Source organism: Terrapene carolina, unplaced genomic scaffold, assembly GCF_002925995.2.
Source record: "Terrapene carolina triunguis isolate 2854851 unplaced genomic scaffold, T_m_triunguis-2.0 Scaffold231, whole genome shotgun sequence".
Classification (NCBI taxonomy): Eukaryota; Metazoa; Chordata; order Testudines; family Emydidae; genus Terrapene; species Terrapene triunguis.
The window spans coordinates 10,429,718-10,452,402 of record NW_020664582.1 but is presented as its reverse complement, the minus strand read 5'-3'; the positions used below and the strand labels follow the sequence as shown (position 1 = coordinate 10,452,402).

At 49.0% G+C, this 22,685-nt stretch overlaps 1 protein-coding gene across 1 annotated transcript in view; it reads right to left on the bottom strand.

Annotated features, from left to right (window-relative positions):
- CCDC92B (coiled-coil domain containing 92B) overlaps window positions 1-22,685 on the bottom strand; it is a 50,499-nt gene that overhangs the window by 5,626 nt on the left and 22,188 nt on the right. The window contains exon 4 of the mRNA XM_024195369.2: window positions 10,995-11,042. Within this exon, the coding sequence (XP_024051137.2) occupies window positions 10,995-11,042 (48 nt within the window). The remainder of the gene's footprint in view (window positions 1-10,994; window positions 11,043-22,685) is intronic.

The following is a 22,685-nucleotide window of genomic DNA, read 5'->3' as shown; positions in this document are numbered from 1 at the left end:
CCTCGGGCTTTGGCCCCAAGCAGTGGGGCTCTGGCTTCAGCCCCAGGCGGAGGGCCTTGGGCTTTGGCCCCAGCAAGTCTAACGCCAGCCCTGGCAACCCCATTAAAACAGGGTCACGACCCACTTTGGGGTCCCAACCCACACTTTGAGAACCGCTATGATAGATAGATCTGGCCCCTTTTGTGGCTATGGCCACATCCCCTTGTCTTCTCTTGTGTTTCATTTTCCTACCCCCGTAGGTGGGGACAATGACATGTGGTGTATTGAAAACTGGTAAAATTAAAAGCTATTCCTGGTCCTGCTTGCAGGCTAGAGGGCTCTGTAGGGAAGTGTGTGATCTGGCTCCTCAGCACAGCAGTCAGTCTGCAGAGAGGCAGCCTAGAGCAAGGTGAGGTGAGTTATGCTGCGCTGCATTAGGGAGCAGCCTGCTTTCTCTCTCTCTGCTTTTAGTTTTTGTGTGCTAAATTTCTGGATTTTAAGAAATAAAGTAGCATTATGTTGCAACCTTCCAGCAAGAGTATTGTATGTTTTTATCTAATTGCTCTGTGTGTATGCCATGATTATAACACGACACTTACTCAGCCAGCTCACAGAGGTGTGGTGATGAGGCTTCATTAGTTAATGTCTGTAAAGCAATTTGGATAATACTTTACATTTCTATAATCCCTTCTGCCTGGTGATCTCAGAGGGTTTTAAGACATTAATGAATGATGCCTCACAGCATCCCACTGAGGCAGGAAATTATCGCTACTTTACAGATGAGGAAGCTGAGGGACAGAGAGATGAAGCGATTGCCCAAGGTCATCAGGAAGTTTGTGGTGGAACCAAGAATATATCTCAGTTCCTTTGACACCCACCTAGCCACAGGACCATCTTTCCTTTGCAAAAGTAAAACACGACGTAAGTGCTAAGTATGACCATTTTTATTGTGTATGCATAAGTCCATTGTTAGGAAAAGGTCTTACTTCTACTCTTCGCATCATCTCAGAATACAAGAAAGGTAAGAGAGATTCAAAGACATGAGTGCTCTTATGCAGTGTATTAACTGTGGGTAGAACCTGGAAGGATCAGAATTGTGATTTGATTTGGACTGGTATCCTGAAAGGCATATGCTCACCTGAACCTCTTAATGCTACAAAACTGGGAGGAAAAGTTCCTAAGAACAAGCTGTCTTGAGAGTTATCCTGTCATTGCTGCTTCTGGTTGGTTCAGAAATGTCAGTACTTTTATGGCAGGTGAGAACCTGACACGGGGAGAAAACCTGAATTACAATGATTAAGGGAGAGGTTGTCAAAAGAGCTCCTCTCTTGAATGGAATGAGACCCTAATCAAGATGGCAAATGAGGTAGAAAACGGTGTGTCTGTACAGCACTATGAAACATTACAGCATTAAAGAAATGATCCAAACTCTCCCAGTGTTTTGGGGCATACGGAGCTGCAGTTTCAGTTTAGGCTCATTTCAGATACTAGCAATCACTCATGCTTTAAATGGTAAGGTAGCCACATCATTCCAAATATCAATCAAGCCTTGTAGCTTAAAATGTTCTGTTCTTCCACCCTATGAATTTGTTGCTCATGAAACTAACTCACGCCAGGCATAAGTGCAAGCTGTTGCTGGGCAAACCTCCACCCACCAGCTCTGCCAGTGTAACTCGCTCTTAGGGTGGCCAGACAGCAAGTGTGAAAAATTGGGATGGGGTGGGGGGTTAATAGGAGCCTATATAAGAAAAAGATCCAAAAATCAGGACTGTCCCTATAAAATTGGGACATCTGGTCACCCTACTTGCTCTTGACCTAAAAGGCCCCACTGTTCCAATGCTAGGCCTCTCTTGAACAGGGATTGTGAATCACATGGTGGTTTAGAACACCCCGCCTATTCTCACATGGGGTTTGACCAGGATTGGAACCAGGGTCTCTAGAGGGGAAAGGTGAGTGTGTTAGCCCCCAGTGCATCAGCCAGCCCTGGACAGAATTATCATGTGACTGTTTTCTTTACAGCACCAAACAGTCTTTTTACTAGTTGCCTGCTTGACAGAGGCACCATTAAGGGAAGACTTGATAATTAGCAGTTGTCTACGCTATCGTGTATTCACTGTGGGAGCTATGAAACAGGCACAGTTTGAACCATCACTAATAATAGCAACAATCATTATCCTGAGCTCCATTCCTAAAGCAACTTTTGTGGAGCAAGATCCCAAAGCCAGGTGCAGATTGAGGGCTGGACTCAGCCCTCTGGGTGTTGGTAGTGCAGTATTCACCTCCTTTCCCACCAGAGGCAGCTGCATCAGTGCAGGGGAAGGTTGCCCTGTATGACCCCTGCCAGTGGTGGCTTCCCAGGAGGTGTGCTAAATCAGTGCATCTCCTGGGTGTTCAGACCCTGCCCGTTCCCTGTCTGGTTTGCCCATTTTGTAGGTTGTTCTGATTGTTTCTAGGCCATGGAGGGGGGTGGTAGGGCATGCAGCCTGTGCTACTGTGCCTCTCCCCACATCTAGGCAAACTTTCTGCCACCGGGGTTCTGCTTTCAAATCATAGAGCAACCAAGGGAATGAATTTGGCCAAGTCTATATAAAGAGAGCAACCATCTGCCACTTAAAAGCAGCCACTTCTGGGGCGGAACTGAGCAGCGCTTGTATTGGACACATTGTTCGCACCCAGCTGTGCACGTGTGTGTTTTTGTGGCCCCAACAGGTCCAACGTTCAGTGTTATATCTGCTGCAAAAGGCTCTAGCCATGCTTATGGAAGTCACAATTTCGGAAAGCTGAAATGAAAAGGAAAAGAAACAAGAAGTAGCTTGCATGACCTTCACTTTCTCTTCCTAACTGCAAACTCGGCATCAATACAATGTACGATCCTGAGACGGAGCAGGTCTGCCTGAGGCACCCGGCCACATAGAATTGTCCCATACCTGACAGAGAAAAATACCCTGTATGAAGTTTTTTATAGGCACGGTAATAACTCATTACGGAGCCCGGAGACGTTTTCCTTGCTCAGCAATACTGCAGCTGGCCTTTGCAAATGGTCACATACAGCAGGGTTTATTCAGGGAGATTTTACTTTGTTTTCTAGAATGGGCTTCTGTTGGAAGGGGAACTTGCTAACACAGGTACTTTGTAATAGGATACAGAGTACCTGGGGAGTGATCCTTAGCTAGCACCATTCGATCGGGTCTTTGTATCTACATCATCAGTTCAAGTCTCCTGGTGGGTCTGAATCTGATGGCTTCCTAAACTGTCAGGCATCATGTAAGGCTTGAACCAGTCTCTACCATCTCTGTCTACCACACTGTTTGCCGGAATGGCTACCTTTGCGTTTCTATAACTTAACTTCTTTACAAGGATAGGACTGCTTTTCATCTGGTGCCTGCCCTTTGACCTGGCCCTACCAGGGTTCAAAACTCCCACTGGCATATTTCTCATGGTCATTGCCTTCTCACCCCTTCAAGGGGTTGGCCCAGGGAAGGCCACTCAGGTCAGAGGCAATCAAAATTGTTACCACCTTTTAGCCTAGGCGAGATAAGGCCTGCTGGTTCCTTTCTTTAGATCTGGATGGTTTTCAGTCTATTGTCTGAGCATGACAGACAGGCGCATATCTAAGGGTGCTCGCAATGCACAAATATCCGAAGGAAGGAAACTCCAATGAAGGAGGAGGCGACACAAAGAAGGGTGACTAGGAGTGACGGGAAAGAGAGGACCATTTAGGCTGAATAGTGTGATGCTTTCTCCAATAGTAAAAAATCTATCAACCTGTGGAATAGTCTTAAAAAGTAAGTTGGGGGAAGCCTCTTTGCTAGAGATATTTAAAACTGGGCTGGGCAAAGCATTAGATAATATACCGCGGGGAACAATCCTGAGGGGTAGGTTGGTGGGTGGGTCTGTCTATCTCCATCCAGATACACATAATACAAACACTTAGTGAGAGACAGTCATTCCCCGAAGAGCGTACAGTCCAAATCAGTGGTCTCCAACCTTTTTACGCCCAAGATAACTTTTTGAATTTAAGGGCAACCCAGGATCTGCCCCGCCCCTACCCCAAGGCCCCACCCCTTCCATGAGGCCCTGCCCCTTCCCCAAAGCCCTACCCCGCTCACTCCATCCCCCCCTCTTTCCGTCCCTCGCTCTCCCCCATACTCACTCACTTTCACTGGGCTGAGGTAGGGGGTTGGGGTTCGGGAGGGGGTGCGGGCTCTGGGCTGGGGCCGAGGGGTTCGCAATGTGGGAGGGGTTTCTGGGCTGAGCCTGGGGCAAGGGGTTGGTGTGCAGGAGGGGGTGAGGGGTGCAAGCTCTGGGAGGGATTTCGGTAGAGGAGGGGGCTCCAGGCCGGGGCAGAGTGTTGGGGTGCAGGAGAGGGTTCAGGGTGCAAGAGGGGGTATGGGATGCTGGCTCTGGGAGGGGGCTCAGGGCTGGGGTTTGGGGTGCGGCCACCCGCCGGGCAGCACTTACCTCCAGCGGCTCCCGGCTGGCAGTGCAGCGTGGGTGCCGCTAAGGCAGGCTCCCTGCCTACCCCAGCCCCACGCCACTCCCAGAAGGGGCCAACGCGCCCCTGCAGCCCATGAGGGAGGGGCCGGGAGGGCACATAGCTCCGCACACTGTCCCTCTGCAAGCACTGCCCCCGCACTTCCCATTGGCCACAGCTCCCCATTTCCAGCGAATGGGAACTGCGGGGGCGGTGCTTACAGGCAGGAGCAGCGCTCAGCCCCACTGCACCGCCAGAGATCGCGATCGACTGGTTGGTGACAACTGGTCTAAATAATAGACAAGACAGACAAAGGGTGGGAGAAAGGAAGGACAGCTCTTTGGGGGAAGGGACCATCTTTTTGTTCTGTGGCTGTACTGTGCCTAGCACAATGGGGCCCTGGCCCATGTCTGGAGCTCCTAGGTGCTACCACAATACAAATAATAGTACTTTATAATTAATAATAATTATGATTACCCCCATTTTACTGATGGGGAACTGAGACACAGGAAGGCCTCAGGCTAGATTCTGTGCTGCACCTCTCATGGTACATGGCCCAGCAGGTCCCGCCCAAGAGGAGTGAAGGCAAAGGTGACCTAATTTATAGCCGGATGCCCTGCAGCCCAGAATAGCTGTACTGCCAAGGACTCCAACCACTCCCCCTCCCTGGCAGGTGTGGACCATGGAAACATGTGAGACAAAGCCTGAGTGTCCACCTGCCCCGCCTCTTAGCTGCTAACCCTCCCTGATCCCTAGCTGATTTCATTGCAAGCCCCGGAAAGCAACCACTTTCTTGGGAAACTGGCCAGTTGTCGAAGGGCTACTTCTCAATCTGTGCTGGTACATATGCACGGGCTTGTTTAAATCGTTTATAATCAATATCTGCCTTTTATGATTTGCTTTATGGCCTCCTTGCTTAAGTGTCTGCTGTGGAGAAAAATGCTTTATAATGAGATATTAAGGGAGGTAGTTGCATCTGGTAATTATTACATAAATGGCATTTGAAGAGCAATTATTTGATGGCATCTTAATTTTGGTTGTTGCCCCATAAATATAGTGAACAGGAGCTTGCTGCTCACAAGCAGTTGAAGTGCTGGATGCGAGGAAGAGCTGTGTGGGTGGTACTCATGGAAATTAGGTACCCCATGCAGGCACACTCGGTGAGTCAGCCACTTGATTGCACCTACCAGGCAGCAAAACAGATCTGATGATGTAAATTTGCATCCAAGAATCCTGTGGAGGCAGCAGCCCCGTCTGACTGCTCCTGTCTGCCTCATGTCAGGTATTTGAGCATTGAGGAGTCATTCAGGTGTGATAGGGGAGCTCCGTCAGTATTCCTTTGCAGGGAGGACATGTGTAATCCGTTTAGCCTGGATTGCGCTGACAGTCAAATGCCAGCTACTGATGGGAGTGGCTGGCTCGGTTTAGCAGCTTTGTTCCTCCCACTGGGAGACTGAAACTTGGGAGAAGGACTTAGGAGAGGAAAGGGGCTGGGTTTATGACTTCAAGGAGCAACAGTCCTGGTGACGATGAAAGGCCTTTAAATTCTGCAGTTAAGAGGCACAAGGAGCATTAGCATTCTGGAAACGCAAAGCAGCGGGTGGGACTTGCACCCAACCTGCTGAATCCCCATCCTCCACTCAGCAAATTTGGGGACGTTCAGATCTGCAGCTAAACTTTGCACCCGGGGCCCAGCTCTGAATAGTGGCCCTGCATGATTTCCCTGGATATGGAGTCCCTCTACTGAGGATGATGGGAGCTGAGAGCCCTCAGCACCTTGCAAAAGCCTATCATATGTGCATATCAGCCCTTCCTAATGTTTATGGCCATCTGTACTGTTTTCCAGAGGTGCTGAGCAAACCCAACACCTGATTGAAGTCAGTCCCCTTCAGGAATCAGGCCCCGAGCTCTCATGTGTGTCAGCCAGCATCCGCCTGCCTTCTGTTCAGTTTTGTGGGCTCTCATTCGCTGAGAATTGTAGGTTGCTTCAAAGCCCCATATTGCAGCATATTTGCTTTTTCTCAAGCAGCAAGCACCCCAGGGGGATTGGAACTGCCCAGGCACTGTAGAGGGTTGGAACGAATAGCAACGAACGGAACGGGAGTGGGACAATGGAATCCAGCAGAGTAGCTCGTCACTAAGAGGCAGAGAAAGTGGCAGACCTCTTAAGTTTAGCAGTACTAGGTGCCACCGGTGACTATACCTGAATCTGCATCCACCCTGGGTCCCTGCCTTTCTGAGAACAGAGAGGAACAATACAGCCACAGGTCTCAAAGCGCTGCCCAAGTGTGGGCCAAGTTTCATTATCTCCATTTTATAGATGGGGATAATGAAACTGCAGCGCAGGGAGGTCAAATGATTTGCCCCAGGTCACCCAGCGGGTCAAAACTGGGAGCAGAACCCTGCTCCCAGGACTCCCAGCCCTGGGCTCCATGCACAGGAAAAAGCATGGTTCTTGCAGGGCCGTTACTGCTGTCATGGGCTGAAAGGGAAAAAAGAGCTGGAGGCGTGTGGGGGTTTTGTGGGTGATGCAGTTTCGCTCAGTGAGCTCAGGGCATGGCAAGAACATTAAAGCCCTTGGACTCAGCCAGTCCCATCACCCGGATGGTCCCTCTGCATTCCATTCACCTTATAATTCCTGCTCCAGTCCACGCCCAGAGCTCTGCCCTACGCTGGCACCTCGCCTTTGGCCAGGAGGCAGGGTGAGTGCCGCTGCCGACTGCCAAAGCCGGTGGCACTCTGCCACACCAGGGCTGACTTGCTGCAGGTGATAAAGATCTGGCACCCCACTTCCTCCCTATTCCGACTCCATGTTTCCCAATCCCCCCCATCTTTCCCTTCCTCTCCTCCCTACCCATCACACCTTCCTTCCCAACCCCCTCTCCCCTCCCTTCCCTCTCCATCTCTCCTTCCCTCCCTCCCCATGTCCGATATACCAAAACCCTGCCCTGATTCACACCCTGGGTCACCGCACCGACGCCCAGGTAGGACAGAGCCCACTGGGCTTCCTCTCAGTGAATCTGTGTGGCAGGCTCAAGATACTTCATCTCTGCCCGCTGGCCCCCTCATTCAGGGACAGGCAGATGTGATGCCTGGCTTGGCTGTTTGAATAGGGGCTCCCCAGCTAACTCGCTTTGCCTTGCTGCCCAGCCCCGCACAATGTGGTGTGATTAATTGGACAGAGCCAGGCACTGAAAACAGCGCAGAGGACTGAGAGCTCCCGATTTCTTTCTGTCTCTTATCACCCATGGCTTGGATGGGTCGGGCTCTGGCCCCGCCCTGCTGCCAAGCTTGTGGGGAGAGCCACGGCATGAATGGGGAGGCACAGTATGTTAGGACTGGGTCCAAAGCCCACACCAAGGCATCGCTAAGAAACGTGTTTCAGTTTCACCCTGCAAGGGATAAAAGGAGGTATACTGCTCACATAGTGCCCCCTGCTGGTCAGATGGTGTCTGAGACCTAGGCAGCCTCCCTGGCCAATTGCACCTCTCATTGAGTGGATGTCAAGAGAACTGCTATTCAAGAGGAGGGGAAAGGAGTCAGAAAGGGGGAGGGACGGAGGACAAAAAGATAAGGACAAATATATATTGAAAGTCTTTCCTTATAGTGGGATTCAAGAGTCTGAAATCAGATCCTTGCCATTCTTTATACTGTAGAAAAATACAGCTACCGTAGGACTCTGTGTGTGTGCGTCTAATGGGCACGAAGTCTTTCCTTCTTTCTTTCTTATCTTGTTTTTATCGTATCTATCTGTCTGCCTATCTGGGCTGGCTGCCTGCCTGTGTTTCTTGTGTCAGACATGCAGTCTGTCTGCCTGCCTATCACACTTCACCCTGGTATCTCCTCTCCGGCAGGTCACATTGTGCTGCCTGGTACTTTGTGCAGGGTAGACAGGGAAAAACCCGAGGGAGATAACTGCCCTGCATGTGCAGGGGAGACCTTTGGAGAGGAAAGTGGAGTTTGGACTCTGTGACCCATACAGTCTTTGGCGTCTTCGCCGACCCTGCCAACCGGGGACAAATTAGGGATCGCTGCAGTGGGGGTTTGTAGTGGATTTGACTAAGACCCAACAACCTCATTTCACACAGACCACTCAACAGACACCAGACTAACTTCCTGGTTCCTTCTGGCCTAGGGTGCATTCAGACCAGCAACCCACATTCTGCAATCCGCAGTCCCTCACCAGCTGCCGCCCGCATCAGCCTGGAAGAGATTCTGCTGCACAATACCAGCAGCGATGGGAGGGTACATAAGGAGGTGGAGACATTGGGTGTGTGTTTGTGGGAGAATAGCTGCATTTACTCCATCTGCACCAACATAAAAAGGCTACAACCAAAGAACAATATCAAGAGGAGGAGAGGAATGAAGAGATACTTGCAGATAATAAGCCAGCAGATTCAATCAAAATCCAAGCCTTTCCTTAAGTGGCTGCTCCTTCATGCCAGGCGCATTCCCAGATTTTCTCTGAGTCCTTTGGTCACCCTCCCACTGCCCAAAATCAGAAAGTAAATGTCTAGAGTGGGTGAGCCAGTTTTAAACAACTTATTTATTCCCTTGGAAATCAGGCAGGAGAAATTATTCCAGCTTTAGACAGAGCTTGGATCCAATTCTCAGCACTTCTGCATTTCTGTAGACGTTCGTCATAGCTCCTTGTCAATATTAACTTGCAGAAGGCAAATATCATTCCATGTATTTTACTCAGGGATAAACAGACACATGGAGGGATTAAAGGCCCAATCCTGGACCAGTGAACTCAATAGGAGTTTAGGCATCGAATTTCAGGGGGAGATGGATCAGGCTCTAAGGCTAGAATTTTCAAAAGAGCTCAGCACACTGGGAATACATTAGATGCTGCTAAGGTCTTTTGAAAATCTGGGCAAAAGTTGCACAGTGTAAACTGTGGCTGCTTTGAAAATCTGGCCCTTACTTAGGTGCCCAGATGGAAGCTGAGCTCTTACGAAAATCTGCCTTCAATTGTGGGTGCTGAACACTTGAAAATCTGGCCCTGAGCTCTTTTGAAAATTTGCCCTCCCCCACGACTTGCCCCACCTAGTGTAGTAAGTCAGTAGTAGACCTAAAACTGGGAACCGAAACCAGGAGTCCTTCCTAGTGCCCAGACCACTGTTCTGATCACTGGAAAGCACTTCCTATTTTAAGGAGGTTTATTAAGACTGAAATGTCCTTTAGCAGTAATCATGTGACAGAATTATTTTATGTGTATAATCCCCGTTCTGATCCACAGAAGCTGTCACTCGCCGACCCTTCCCTAGCCTTCTTCACATCAGAGCCCTCGTCAGGAAGAGAGAGGCGTGTGGCTTCATTAGTCAGGTAATATAGACAGTCATCCCAGTTATTTCAGAAATACATTTTTAATGGCAGATTTTTTAAAAACCTGCTTCTCCATCTTTGCTGCTATGGGTCACCAAAGCCCTTGATAATGTCCGCCTTTGAACGGAGACATGGAAGGGTTCTTGTCAGAGCCCGTGGGCAAGGGACAACGCCGTTCCAACTCCAACTGCACACATGATTTGCTGCATGTGCTGCAGTTTGGAAGAGTAATTGTGTGAACATGGAATCAATAGAACCACAACCCTCAATCGGACAGGATGGCTTCTGAATAGTTTAGCAGCTCAGCTTCAGCCGAGGTGGGTAGTGACTGGAGGTGGCTGACATTTTTCACACAAAAGGATTTTTTTGGTCGAAAAATGGCCTGTTTGGGAAAATGGTCTTGAAATTTTCTGTTTTTCCAGAAATTTTTCATTAGATTGTTTTTTGACAATTTTTATCAGAATTTTTTGTACTCAATGTGATTTTCAGGAAAGGATTTTGGTATTTGAGCACTAAGGAGTCGTTCAGGTGTGATATGGGAGCTCTGTCAGTATTCCCTTGCAAGGAGGACACGTGTAAAATAGTTTAAAATGTTCACTGAATATGTTGCCAAAATGGATCTGTTTTGAACAAAAATAGAAGCAACCTTGGCATTTTGAAATGGTTAGCAAAATTGTTTTTCTGCTTTTTGACCAGCTCTAATCAGGCCTGAAAGTTACTGATATCTGATGAGTGGCTGGTGGCCTGCCTGGGTTTGATAATCTTAGATCACTTCCATATGGACAAGGGTCTATGTTACAAAATCATCCTCCCAAACAGAAGCAGTTAGCTGTCTCAGCAGTGAAGCCAAATGAACATATGATTAGATAAACCATCTATACCTACAACATTTTGAGGATCTGCATTTACAGCCCTGATCCAATAGCTCCAAAAATACAGGTCTCTACGCACTGAGTTGAAAGATTACACCCTTAGCTGGTAGCAGCAACAGTTCCTTTGTTCCCTCTGTAGACCAGCCACTAGAGAAAAACACTTAACAGTCACAAAGCTGGTGTATTACACTCCAACCCCTAAAATTAACCTCTCCAGGTTACGGTTGAATCCTGTTGTCGGGCAGTGTGTGGATGCTTGAAATGTTCCTTCTTACATCAGCCTTGTTGCTCTTGGCCCATCTGTCAAATCCCAAACCACTTGAAAAAGTTTTTGATCTTACCTTGCTGGTGAGTTTCCAGTTCCTTTGTCTCAAGGTCATGGGTCAGATCTAGAAGACAAATCAAACAGCCATCAAAAGAAAATGTATCATTCTGGCAAACTCTTCGCATTTACTCATCATCATATTTAATGCTTTAAAAAGTGGGTTGCTGGATGGCTCGTAATTTATAATGGCTCTTGATGATGTCTCTTAGACCGAGCCCAAACCGTCATGATAAATGTTTCTGTCTCAGAGAATTCAGTGACATGCTGATATGGAAATAGATATTTTTGCTAGATGGAGAGTATTAGTATATTATCAAGCAGCCATGTAGCTTTTACATTCTGAATGACAAGTCTCCCCCATGTGTAACCAACATAATAATTACAGATGCTGCCCCGTCAGCTGCAGTGATGGAGCAACCTGTTATTGTTTAGTGTGGCAATGCCTCTTTTTAAAAACGGAGTCGCTGGAGCATTCAGTTGAACCATTGTAGGTGCTTATTTAAGCCAGGACAAAGAGCAGAGCAGTGAAGTGAAAACACAGCAGAGTGTAACCTGCCTACTGAAATATCTCATAATTTACTCTGACTGAATCTTTCTGTCTGTCTGCCTCTTGCTCTGCATATTCTGAAAGCAGAGCACTCTTGTCTCCTGTACTAGGGACTGGAATAAGGATGTTGTCAGCACTCTTCTGGCATTGTCCAGCTTTTAAAACCTGTACCCCAAGGTAGCTTGGATAGTATATGTGACATCTACTAGAGAGTTAAGCATCAAAGTTCTCAGCCACTGGGCTTCCATTCTGATGAGGAAATGCTTGTAAGTGAATATTCGTCTGTAATGGTCACCATCATGGGCTGTCACCAGGGTGGGGTTGCACTTTAGACCCCCAGCACTAAACGTATAACCCTCTACTAGTTGAGATTAAGGAAAGGCCCTGATCCTCAAAGGTATTTAGGCACCTAACTTCTTTAGCTGGTAGTTGTACTAGACTCATACCTGCTATGGATCACCCATTGGATGGGTGTGTGAAACACAAAATGAGCAGTGGATTTCACTTGCCTGGCTGTGATGGCTGAGTTCTGAAGTGGCCTCTGAAATGCAGAGCTCTTCTGCTTGTGTAGTTGAATTAAACTGTCTTCACAAAGCAGCTGCTAACCAGTTTGCTTCTGGACTCTTACCCTTTGCTCTAAAACCAACATGCATATCCTCGACCCATGCTCCTGGCTTATCTTTCATATCATAAAGATATATAAATATAATGAACATACGACATGCTTTATGTGTTTACATTACTGAAATCCCATGATTGAATATAGGAAAGATATTTTGCAATCACAAAAGGCTGCCAGCAGCCTTTTGATATTCAGAGCTAAATTATGCCACTCAGGGCTGCATGCTACAGACATGATGATAATAATCTAACAGTTATCTGTGGAGCTGAGCCCTGATCCTGCTTGCATCCATGCTGAGGGGAGCAGGATCAGGCCCATTATGTGAGGCCGATATATAACAGTAAACTCAAGAGATGAATAAAAGCCTCTGAGAGTTTGTTTCACGGCATTTTTAAATGACTTGGCACCTGGGCCTTATATTAAATCCATTCCTTTCTGCTGATGAATAATGGGGCTGGTACCAATCACACTGGCAATTTAAAAAGGATAGTGTGTGAGCACAGGGGCGTGTGTAAATTTGAATGCAATGAAGGAGGGTCAGTCTGTGGGGGGAGAATGGGGCAGCAGCTGGGTTCAAACCCTTTGGTTTACAATAGGTTGCAGAGCTAGAAGTGGAGTCTGATGCAGAGGCAGCTGGCTAGGAACCTGGGACCCTATTCAGTTTCTCTTTTTAGCAGATCAAGGTCAAATGCTGGGCGCTTCAAAGCTGTTGGGAATTCTGACATTGCCTCCTTTGGGACCTGACTTTGGCTCTTCATTTAGAAGGGAAGTGATGATTCCTAGTTGCTTTCCCTCTCTGCACTGGGAAAAGGGAGACAGACTAGAACAGGGGCGGGCAAACTTTTTGGCCCGAGGGCCACATCTGGGTATGGAAATTGTATGGTGGGCCATGAATGCTCACGAGATTGGGGTTTGGGGTGCGGGATGGGATCGGGTGAGGCTGGGTGTGTGGGGTCTGAGGTAAAGCCAGAAATGAGGAGTTCAGGGTACGAGAGGGGGCTCTGGGCTGGGTCAGGGGGTTGGGGTGCAGGATGGCACTCTGGGCTGGGACCAAGGGGTTCGGAGGGCAATCAGGGCTGGGGCAGGGGGTTGGGGTGTGGGAGGGGGTCAGGGGTGTAGGCTCTGGGTAGCGCTTACCTCCGTCCCCCGTCCGCAGGCGCTGCCCCTGCAGCTCCCATTGGCCCCATTTGCTAGCTAATGGGAGTTGTGGGGGTGACACTTGGGGCGGGGGCAGTGTGAGGAGCCCTCTGGCTGCCCCTACGCATAGGATCCAGAGGGGGGACGTGCCGTTGCTTCCGGATTAAAACGTCTGAAGGGCCGGATGCAGCCCCCGGGCTGTAGTTTGCCCACCCTGGACTAGAACCTGGCGACCCTGGTCAGTTGGCCTTTTGCAGCAGGCTGTGTCTGCCCACGCATGGGAGCACTCTGACCTGCTGCTGGGGCTGGTAGGCTGAGCCAGGGCCGGCTCCAGCTTTTCTGCCGCCCCAAGCGTCAAAAAAAAAAAAAAAGGCGAGGCGGCGGCACTTTGGCAGCAGCTCAATCGTGCTGCTTCTTCGGCGGGAATTCGGCGGCGGGTCCTTCACTCCATCTCTTCCTCTTTGGCGGCACTTCGGTGGCAGCTCAAAGTGGATGTGGATGTGCCGCCCTGATACCCGACGAACTGCCGCCCCTTTGTATTGGCTGCCCCAAGCACCTGCTTCCTACGCTGGTGCCTGGAGCCGGCCCTGGGCTGAGCTCTACTGCCATGTTAGGGCCCAGCCCTGCGAACGGCTGAGCGCATCCTGAAAGGTACTGAGCGACCTCAACCCCTTTTGCGGTTAGTCGGAGATGAGGCTGCTCAGCAAATGGCAGGAGGGACACTGCAGCTGGCAGGATCAGGCCATTAAATTGTCAGGCATACTAAAGTGAATCTATTGAATGGGCAGCATCCAGCCTGCGGGACAGGAGTTTAACAGCTTTGTGCTTATCATCACCTGCCATTTGCAGGGGAGAGGAGGCCCGATTCCCCTGTCGTTTATACCTATTTTACACGGATGTAGTGCCAGTGCCTTCTAAAGAGCTTCTCCTGATTTATACTGGAGGCGAGGGTATGTCTACACTGTAATCTGAGGTGTGACTGCAGCTCGGGTGGACATGCCCGTGCTAGCATTGCTAAAAAGAGCCGCGCAGGCCTCAGCAATGCAAGCAGGTATCCAGGGTTCCAGGTGTGCTTGTGCAGCCTGCGCCGAAGACCGTGCCGCTGCATCTACCCTGCTGTTTTTAGCAATGCTGGCGCTGATACTTCTGCCTGAGCTCCAGTCACACCTGGGAAGGCAGCAGAGACGCAGCCTACGTGGGTCTGTCTACACTGCCCCTGGAAATGAGCAGCCCAGCCCGTGGGAAACAGCCTTTGCTTTAACACTGCAACTCGGGCTGCAGCATGGGGCCCCAAGCCTTTCCCGCCCGCCCCCCGAGGCTTCCGAGCCCAAGCTGCGGCCTGAGCATCAATGTCTATACAGCTATTTTTAGCACGCCAGCGTGAGCTCGCCTAACACAAGCCTGTCGGCTCAGGCTGAGACGTTCATTCCCAGTGCGAAGAGAATTAGGCCCGAAGACTCTTATCTCTGCCCCGGTTCACCAAGCCACCAGCCTCTCGTCATTGAAATCTCTCATAAAGACTCGTTTCTTCCCTGATGTTCGCAAAAGGGAGTTTTCAACAATATATTAAAACAAATTCTTAGTAACTTCTTCCTCAGGGCTTCCCAAAGTGTCCTGTCTTGCAGCAACTGGAAGCACTTTGGGGCAGGCTCTATATCGATTTCGTGTTGGCACAGCGCAGATTGATAGATCCTCAGTACTGAACAAATACAAATACTATTAGTATTGCAGGAGCACCGAGGAGCCCCAGTCCCGGAACCCCTTGTGCTCGGTGCTGCACAAACACAGAAAACTGCAGTCCCTGCCCCAAAGAGTTTACAATCGAAGTCATTAATACTACAGCCTAAGAATTAAGCAACATTACAATCTACGTAATTAATAAATACTAAATCATTTTTCCAAGCTGTGCTATAGGGTAGCTAGTGGAGCTCTAGTGGTCCCCATAAAACAAACTGGACATTCTAATGCTGTGAACCGGCTGTGTTTTGCTTAGCCCAAACAGGAGACTTTATATGAAAAATGAATCTCATTCTTGAGCATCCTTTTTTAGTTTCTCTTTGGGACCAGTGGATAAAAGGAATTAGAGAGATATTCATCCTATTTAGCAGAAGGATGCTGTCTGTGTTTGGGAATCAGGAGAGCTGGTTTCAATACATAGCTCTGCCACAGACTTCCTGCATGACCTTGAGCCAGTCATTTAATCTTTCTGGCCCAGATCCTCAAGGGTATTTAGGCTCCTGACTTCCATTGAGGATCTGGGTCTGTGATGGGGGGACCACCCCACAGAGGACTAGAAGGGGTTAAGGTGGCCCACAGGCCAATTAACTCCACAGGCTTCACCTGGAGGAAGAGCCATGGAGCAGGGAACTAATTAGAAGCAGGTTCAGCTGTGCAGCAACAGGAGGGGTCTGTAAAGAACCAAGTAGCTGGCAACACATGGGGGCTGCTGAGAAAGGCAGACAGTAGTAGTCCCTGGGAGGAGGGGGGTTTTGGTGCTGGTATACTCAGAGAGAGAGAAGGGGAACTAGGGGTGGTAGGAAGCAGTCCCTGGAAGGAGCAGTGAGGGCTGAGAGAGAAAAGCACAGAACTGCTGAGCTGCAGGTCCCTGGACTGCAACCTGGAGTCAGGCCGGGCCGGGGTTCTCCTACGAGCTGCGGAGGGAGTGGTGCCATGAGGCAGTGAGAGGGACTTTGCCACCTTGGAATGGGGAATACTGAGTGACCTGGCTCCAGGGCTGAGTCATGAAGACCACGGTGCAGTTTCTGGAGCGAGAGACGGGCTGCCGGCCAGAGGGAGAGACAGAGCAACAGCATGTGAACTGTGGAAGCGGGTGTTGACGTCAAGAGCTAATCCTGAGAGCGAGCAGCGGGAGGAGGCACCAGACCAGTGGTGAGTGGTGCTCCTTGTGACCGCCTCATTTCCCAATCTGTAATATGGGGATAATCACAATTCCTTTTGCCTACCCTTAGGGTTTGTCAACTGTGGAAAGTTCTGCAGCTTTAACTATGCCTTCATAATTAAAGCAGCAATTACCCCATGCTGTAGATAGATTTAACACTAATCTAAAAGAGTTTATAGCTTGTTCTAGTTCAGGTAGTAAAATAAGATAAACTAGTATAAAGCACCTGCAACAGGGCAGCCTGCCCCTTTCAGAGCCAGTTAGCCCTGCCCACCTACACCTGTAGCGAGGGGCAAGCAGGGCCAGATTTAGGGGCAGGTGACCCAGGTGATGGTGCGGGGCTTGGGGTGTGTGCTGGGCTTGGGGTGCTGTTTTTGTTTTTAGTGACAAAAGGGAAAATAGATTGTCTGAGGTAACATGTTCCAGGTATTCTGTATGCGGATTCATTTTTTCACTGACCTCCTAGAATGTTCTGGACCTTTGTAGAATCTCCGAAGGTATTCCAAATTGCGGGAGGGCACCGAAGATGCTCCTCGCCTGGGACACCATTTGGTCTGGGGCTGGCCCTGGGTGCAGGGGCTGGGATTTCTACAAAGAGGGGCCCAGCATTTGAGGGTTAACTGGGAGGCGAGTGGTCAGGCTGCTCCTATGGGGCTGGAGGGGCAGAAGGCTAGGTGAGGGCCAGGGGGCTGTCTGAGGACTGTGGCCACCAAGATGCCTGTGTAGAAGACTGGGGCCTGGACTGGAGGGTGGTGTGGCTCAGAGCCTGGATACCTGGGGTGGGTGTTGAGACCTGACTGACAAGAAAAGATGCTGGGCTGAAGATCCTGTTTTATGGGTCTGTTAGACAAAGTCTAAAGGGCAGACTGCTTTAAAGTGGCTTGGCTGGAGGGCCCAGTCACTTCCATGGCCGGAGTAGCCAAAGAGTTGTGGGGAAGCTGAGCCGGAGTGCTGCAAGGATCGGTCTGGCTGTGAGGGGATGCTCGGAGATGGTACATGTTGTAACAGCACCTTTATACTGGTATCAATGTGTCTGTGCTACGGGTCACCCCCCCCCTCCTCCCTAACTGACAGACTCATACTGGTATAACTCTTCTAGTTTGGTCTCTAGTCTGTCTCGCCTACCTAGACACTCCTTGCCCAAAGAGCTTACAATCTATGTACAATGGGGCTCCAATCTCGCTAGGCGCTACTGTGCTACAAATACTCATTGTTGTATTAACAATACTGTGAATAATGCAAACTTTGATGTGGGCAAACGTCAGCAATGTTGGAGATAATATCAGGTTTTTCTTTTTAATGATCATGCAAGCCTAAGCGTTTGTCGTTAAAATGAAGTGCAGGCACAGATTAGAAAGTGTGAGTGAACAAAAGAAGCCCAAACCATTTGGCTCGGAGACTTTTAGAGCCTGCCAAATAGTTAGATATCCTGGAACAATAAGAAAATGCTGATCGTGACTCCTTTGGAGAGTGAGGGATAGTCTTTAATGTAGACTGTCCCTTTGGAGACTGAGGGACAGTCAGTGCTTTAACATGGCTTGTGTGGTCACAGCAGAGCTACCTCCACAAAGGGCGTAGCTACCAGCGCTGGAAGCACTGTCTACACTGGTGCTTTACAGCGCTGAAACTTGCTGCGCTCGGGGGGGTATTTTCACACCCCGAGCGAGAAAGTTGCAGCACTGTAAATGGCCAGTGTAGACAAGCCCTAAGGGGACGGAGCGGCTGTGTCTCAGCTTGTCTACATGGTGCGTTAGCGTGCACTAGCTGGGGTGTAGATTCTAGTCTACGCTACCATGTCATGCACTAACTGGCCCATGTGGAGCCTGCTGGTGTTCACTGCAAGTTCCGTAGTGCATGTTAATGTAGTCCTGTTTTGAAATGAGGTGCTCTCAATGTGTGAGAGGGAACTAGCAGTGCACACCAGCAGGGTCCACATGGGCCACCTAGTGTTCAACAGCAGGGGGTTAATTCTATTGTGCACCAGCCTGTCGTGCACTAGGCATCATGTAGAGGAGCCCTTAGTCTAATGGGAAAGACCAGCTGTACTTTCTCTTTAACTATGAATACCAACAAGACTTGCTATTTTATGCAAAACTGCTGTGATCATGTCCGTCACCCCCAGAAATATGTCATTACTGTTCCATGGGGAGTTTTATTCCTGGCTTGCTTTATCAGGCTGTTCCTTGTTCTCCCACACAGACCGCTCTATCACCAGCCGGATTAACTGTATGTTAATATTTCATAGATGAGACCCCATAGGATTTTGCTTTAAGTTACACCAGTGCAACTCCAGAAATACACCACTTAAATCAACAGGATTACACCAATGCAAGTGAGAGCAGAATCTGGCTGTTGTCTCTCTGTCAGCATTTCTAAACCTCCCACCAACATAGAAGAGTATCTAAGCAGTGCAATGTGTTTAAGAATGATGAGTTCTGTCTATAGCAGGACTAGCATCTTTTGTCCTTTCTTTGTTCTAGCCATTGGCTGTTGTCTGCCAGCAGAGTGCTGTCTCTCCTTTACAAAACAGTCCTACAGCATTCCTGGGTGTCACAGATTAGACCACAGGCTTTTCCAAGTGGGAGCTTTTAATGTGGCCTCACAATGGGGCCCTGATTTTGGCTGGGCGCTCCAAATGCTACTGTAATAAAAATAATAGCCTCATAAAAGTAGAGGAGAGATTATCACCCCCCCGCCCCCTTCAATCCCAAGTGCTACTGCTATAAAGAGGCTGCAAGTAGCCTGGGAGTTTTCCTTCAGTGCAGACAGTGCAGGGCTCCTGTCAGTGGCCTTAGGCTGCCCCCAAGCCCCAGTGGGAGTGGGTGTCTCAGTAGCGCATGCGGAGATGGAAATTCTGGGTTGTGACACAGCTCATGGATGGCATCAGAAGGCTGCTGTAAATCAGAACAGCCAATCGCTGCTCTAACTTGTGCAGAGGGCTGCACTAGGCCCAGACTCCAGGCAGTGTATATATAAAAAAAAAAAAGTGGCATAAAGTGTGTCTTCCCTGCCCACCTGGACTGTTTTTTCTGTGCTGCATCTCCTGAAAGCATAGAACCAGATCCTGCGCCGCCTCTGGCTCTGCAGGCAGGACGTTCTTTTCTTAGGCCCTGCCCCTGGCTCCCAATCGTCTGACTCTAATAATGCCTCGAGCAATTGTATTCAGACAAAATGCCTGCTGTGCTGTAGTATCCTATACCTTTACTGATCTATTAAAAATAAACCTGGGCTGCTTGGGTAATCCAGACTGTCTTTCTCGTCTGAGATTTTTATTTTTTTATTTTAAAGGAAGGGTCTCTCCGTTAGGTGTTTCTGTCCTGGACTTAGTACTTTGCCTACCAGTAATTCACAGAACCCCCTGCAGTTCTCTTCCACCTGGGCACTAATCAACACACCAGTACTTTGCTACTAATTCTGCTGACAGTTTGCTTTTGGCATTTGCCCATGTGCTGTTCATGATGACGGGATAGCCTCTCTCGAGATGGTGATGCCACATGATGTGAATAACTCGCAACACGCACTAGATAGGAAACCTATCACTATTTTGGGGGAGTGTCATTTGTTTGCTTACTTGATATTATGTGGATGCCACAGGGTCATGACTGGTACAGGCAAGCCAAACTTTCAAAAGTGGCCACTAATTTTGGATGCTCAATTCAAGAAAGAAATCCGAACGCAGAGAATTTTTCACAGAATTGCCTGCACAGTCAAGCCTTGTTACAGGGATGACTCCAAAGCAAATCCCCACATCCAAATGCCTCTCAACCTGGTGGGGATTTGGAATTAGAACCTGGCTCCAGATCTGGATTTTCTCATCTATCTTGGATACGTACATGGCCTCCACAGTGCCTCACAACACCACTATGAAGTAGGGCAGTGCTATTGTCCCTATTTCTCAGAAGGGGAACTGAGATAGAGACGCAGTGTCTTGCCAGAGATCACACAGGAAGTCTTTGTGGTAAGAACACAGAAATGAAGCTAGGTCTCTCAAACCCGTAGCCGGCTCCCCAGCCACAGGAACATCCTTCCTCTCTTCTGCCTGGTTTCTATTTCTGTAACAGATCTGCACGTGCCCAGACTTGGAGGGGGTGGGTGGGGGTGTGTGTGTGTGTGTGTGTGTGTGTGTTGAAATCTGAACCAAATTTTGATGCTCGGGCTCATTTCTAGACTACTCTAACCTTCCACACCAAGTTCTGTTGTAAGGGACAGTGGGGGAAAGGGAACTTCTCTCTGAAAGCTTCTTTGGCGAAAGGAAGGCCCTCCAGAATCACTGTTTAAAGGGGGCCTTTGTGTCATGACTTCTCCTGCTCCTTGGAAAAGTGCCATATGGGTGGATTAAAGCTAAAGGGGCCTGGATCCATCAAAACTTTGAGGACCCCCAAGTAGATTCTACCTCCCAGATATATCTAATGGATCTGGGGTTTCCTGCAATTCTGAGTCCTTGACCTTCCTTCCAAATGTAGCAGCCCAGCTAACACAGCCCCATCTGCCTCTTGTTAACTTCTTTGTCAGGACCTCCTGCTGCCTCAAGTCTGGTGGCCCAAATCCCAGGCGTCCTGCCTTAATTTGCCCCTGCACGCGACCCTCCACTCTGTTCCTTTAAAGCGCTGTGGCATCCCAGCAGAGCAGTCTTCAGTGCACCAACCACACCATGTCCAACACTTGGCAACCCATAGACTTGTTCGCATGGCAGCCTATAGTCTTGCTGCACAGGTGCTGAGCCCCAAAGCTGGCACAGGAATTAGACTTGGACACAGTACTGCTACCGGAGAGCCTACGGTTGGAATGCCAAGCATTCTGCACTGCTTCAGAATCCCTGTGTCTAGTAGCTTCTAACAGGGAGTAGGTCAGGGAGACAGAGATTTGGGGGGGGGGGGAGGGAGGGTCTAGTGATCTGAACTCAGGGAAAGGAGCCATGTGCTCCTAAATCCTCAGCCTTGCTCCCTCCATCTGTACCCTTGGAAAAGTCACTTAACCTCTGCTTTAGTTTCTCCCACATGCGAAATGAGGGATGACTGTACCTACGTCACAGGGCTGTGGAGTTCACGTTTGCGGAGCATTTTGAGGCATGACAAAGCCTGGCATCAGAACGAAGTGTTCTCACTAAGAAAAGCAAAGCCAGCATCAAGTGCAGTTTATTGTGACTCCTGGGTCTTGTCCTGCTGTTTGCAGGGAGCAGAGACGGGCAGGGTGTGTGCTTTACGCAGTCACACCACCGCTCTGTCTTCAGTCACAGTGTAATCAGGACAGCCCCAGAGGCGGTTGCATAGGGAGGCCAGGCTAGCAGCAAAGAGCGCTGCAAGATGGAGCATGAAAAACACCCGTGGGTGCTGGCTGCCTTTGAACAAAGATCAGTTTTTAACTTCTAGGAAAAACATGCTATATGAATGCGAGCACGTATAAACATGTATGTGCACTCGTGCATGTCTCTACACATGTTCATGCGTGAGTGCTTGTGTGTGCATAGATACCTATGTTTGCATACACATAGTATGCTTGGGTGCAGGTGTGTGTTTGTGTGCATGCACATAAGTATATTTGCTGTTCCAGAAGCTCTCTAGATGTTAACAGATAAAGTGCCAGTAGCTAGTGCTCCAGAACATGCAGCATCATGCCTGGGTTTTTGTAGGAACAATGAAACTTGTTGCTGTTGTGCAGGGCAAATGGGAGTTCTTTACACCAATCCTTAACATGCTCAGAATTGCCAATCCCAAGATTCAAAACTCGTGAGTCAGACACCCCACTCCACCCCCCCAAATCACTAGAGTGGCTTAAAAATGAGATTTACAAAACTCTGCATTCTGGGTTCTTTTACTTCGCTTTCCAGTCTTGGAGGCTTTACAGATCACGTTTTCAAGCTTTCCTCCATAATTACCTTTTTAAAATGAAAGCTGAGATTCTCTGGTTTTTGTGCGACTCCAGAGCTGGGGCTTTAAGGAAAACGCCAAATTTCATGAGATGCACAATGAAACCATTGCATGAGTGTGTCCATGTGCATGTTCATTTGCTGCATTCTGAGGCTTCTCAACTCTGCTTTCCTAGCAGCAACTTCAAAAGCCCCGTATCAGTTTGGTGGCAGCCCTATCCAAGGAGGGCTTGCTGCTCTTCCCTCTGGAGTCCCTCAATGCCTTTCTGACCATTGGGCAGAGGGGTTGTGTTCTCTGGGGATGGAGGGCAGACCTTAAGCAGTGACTGAAAGAAGGGTTAAAATGACAGGTCTAAATCTACTTCTTGATCATATCCAACATGCCACAATTCATTTTTCCCCGACTGACTACCAGGCTGTGTTTGTGCATGCTTGTCTGTGTGTATCAAAATGACTGCTTCGACCTTATTGTAATGAAACATTGCAGTAAGGTGGATTCAGAAATATCAATCTTAAACTTTCATTTTCCAGGAAATTCTGAATCTTTAAATTCAGGGCAACAGGAAACTTTGAAATGTCGGAATTTCCTGACCAATGGAAACTCGGGTTTCAACCGGCTCTAGTGCAGGGATTCCC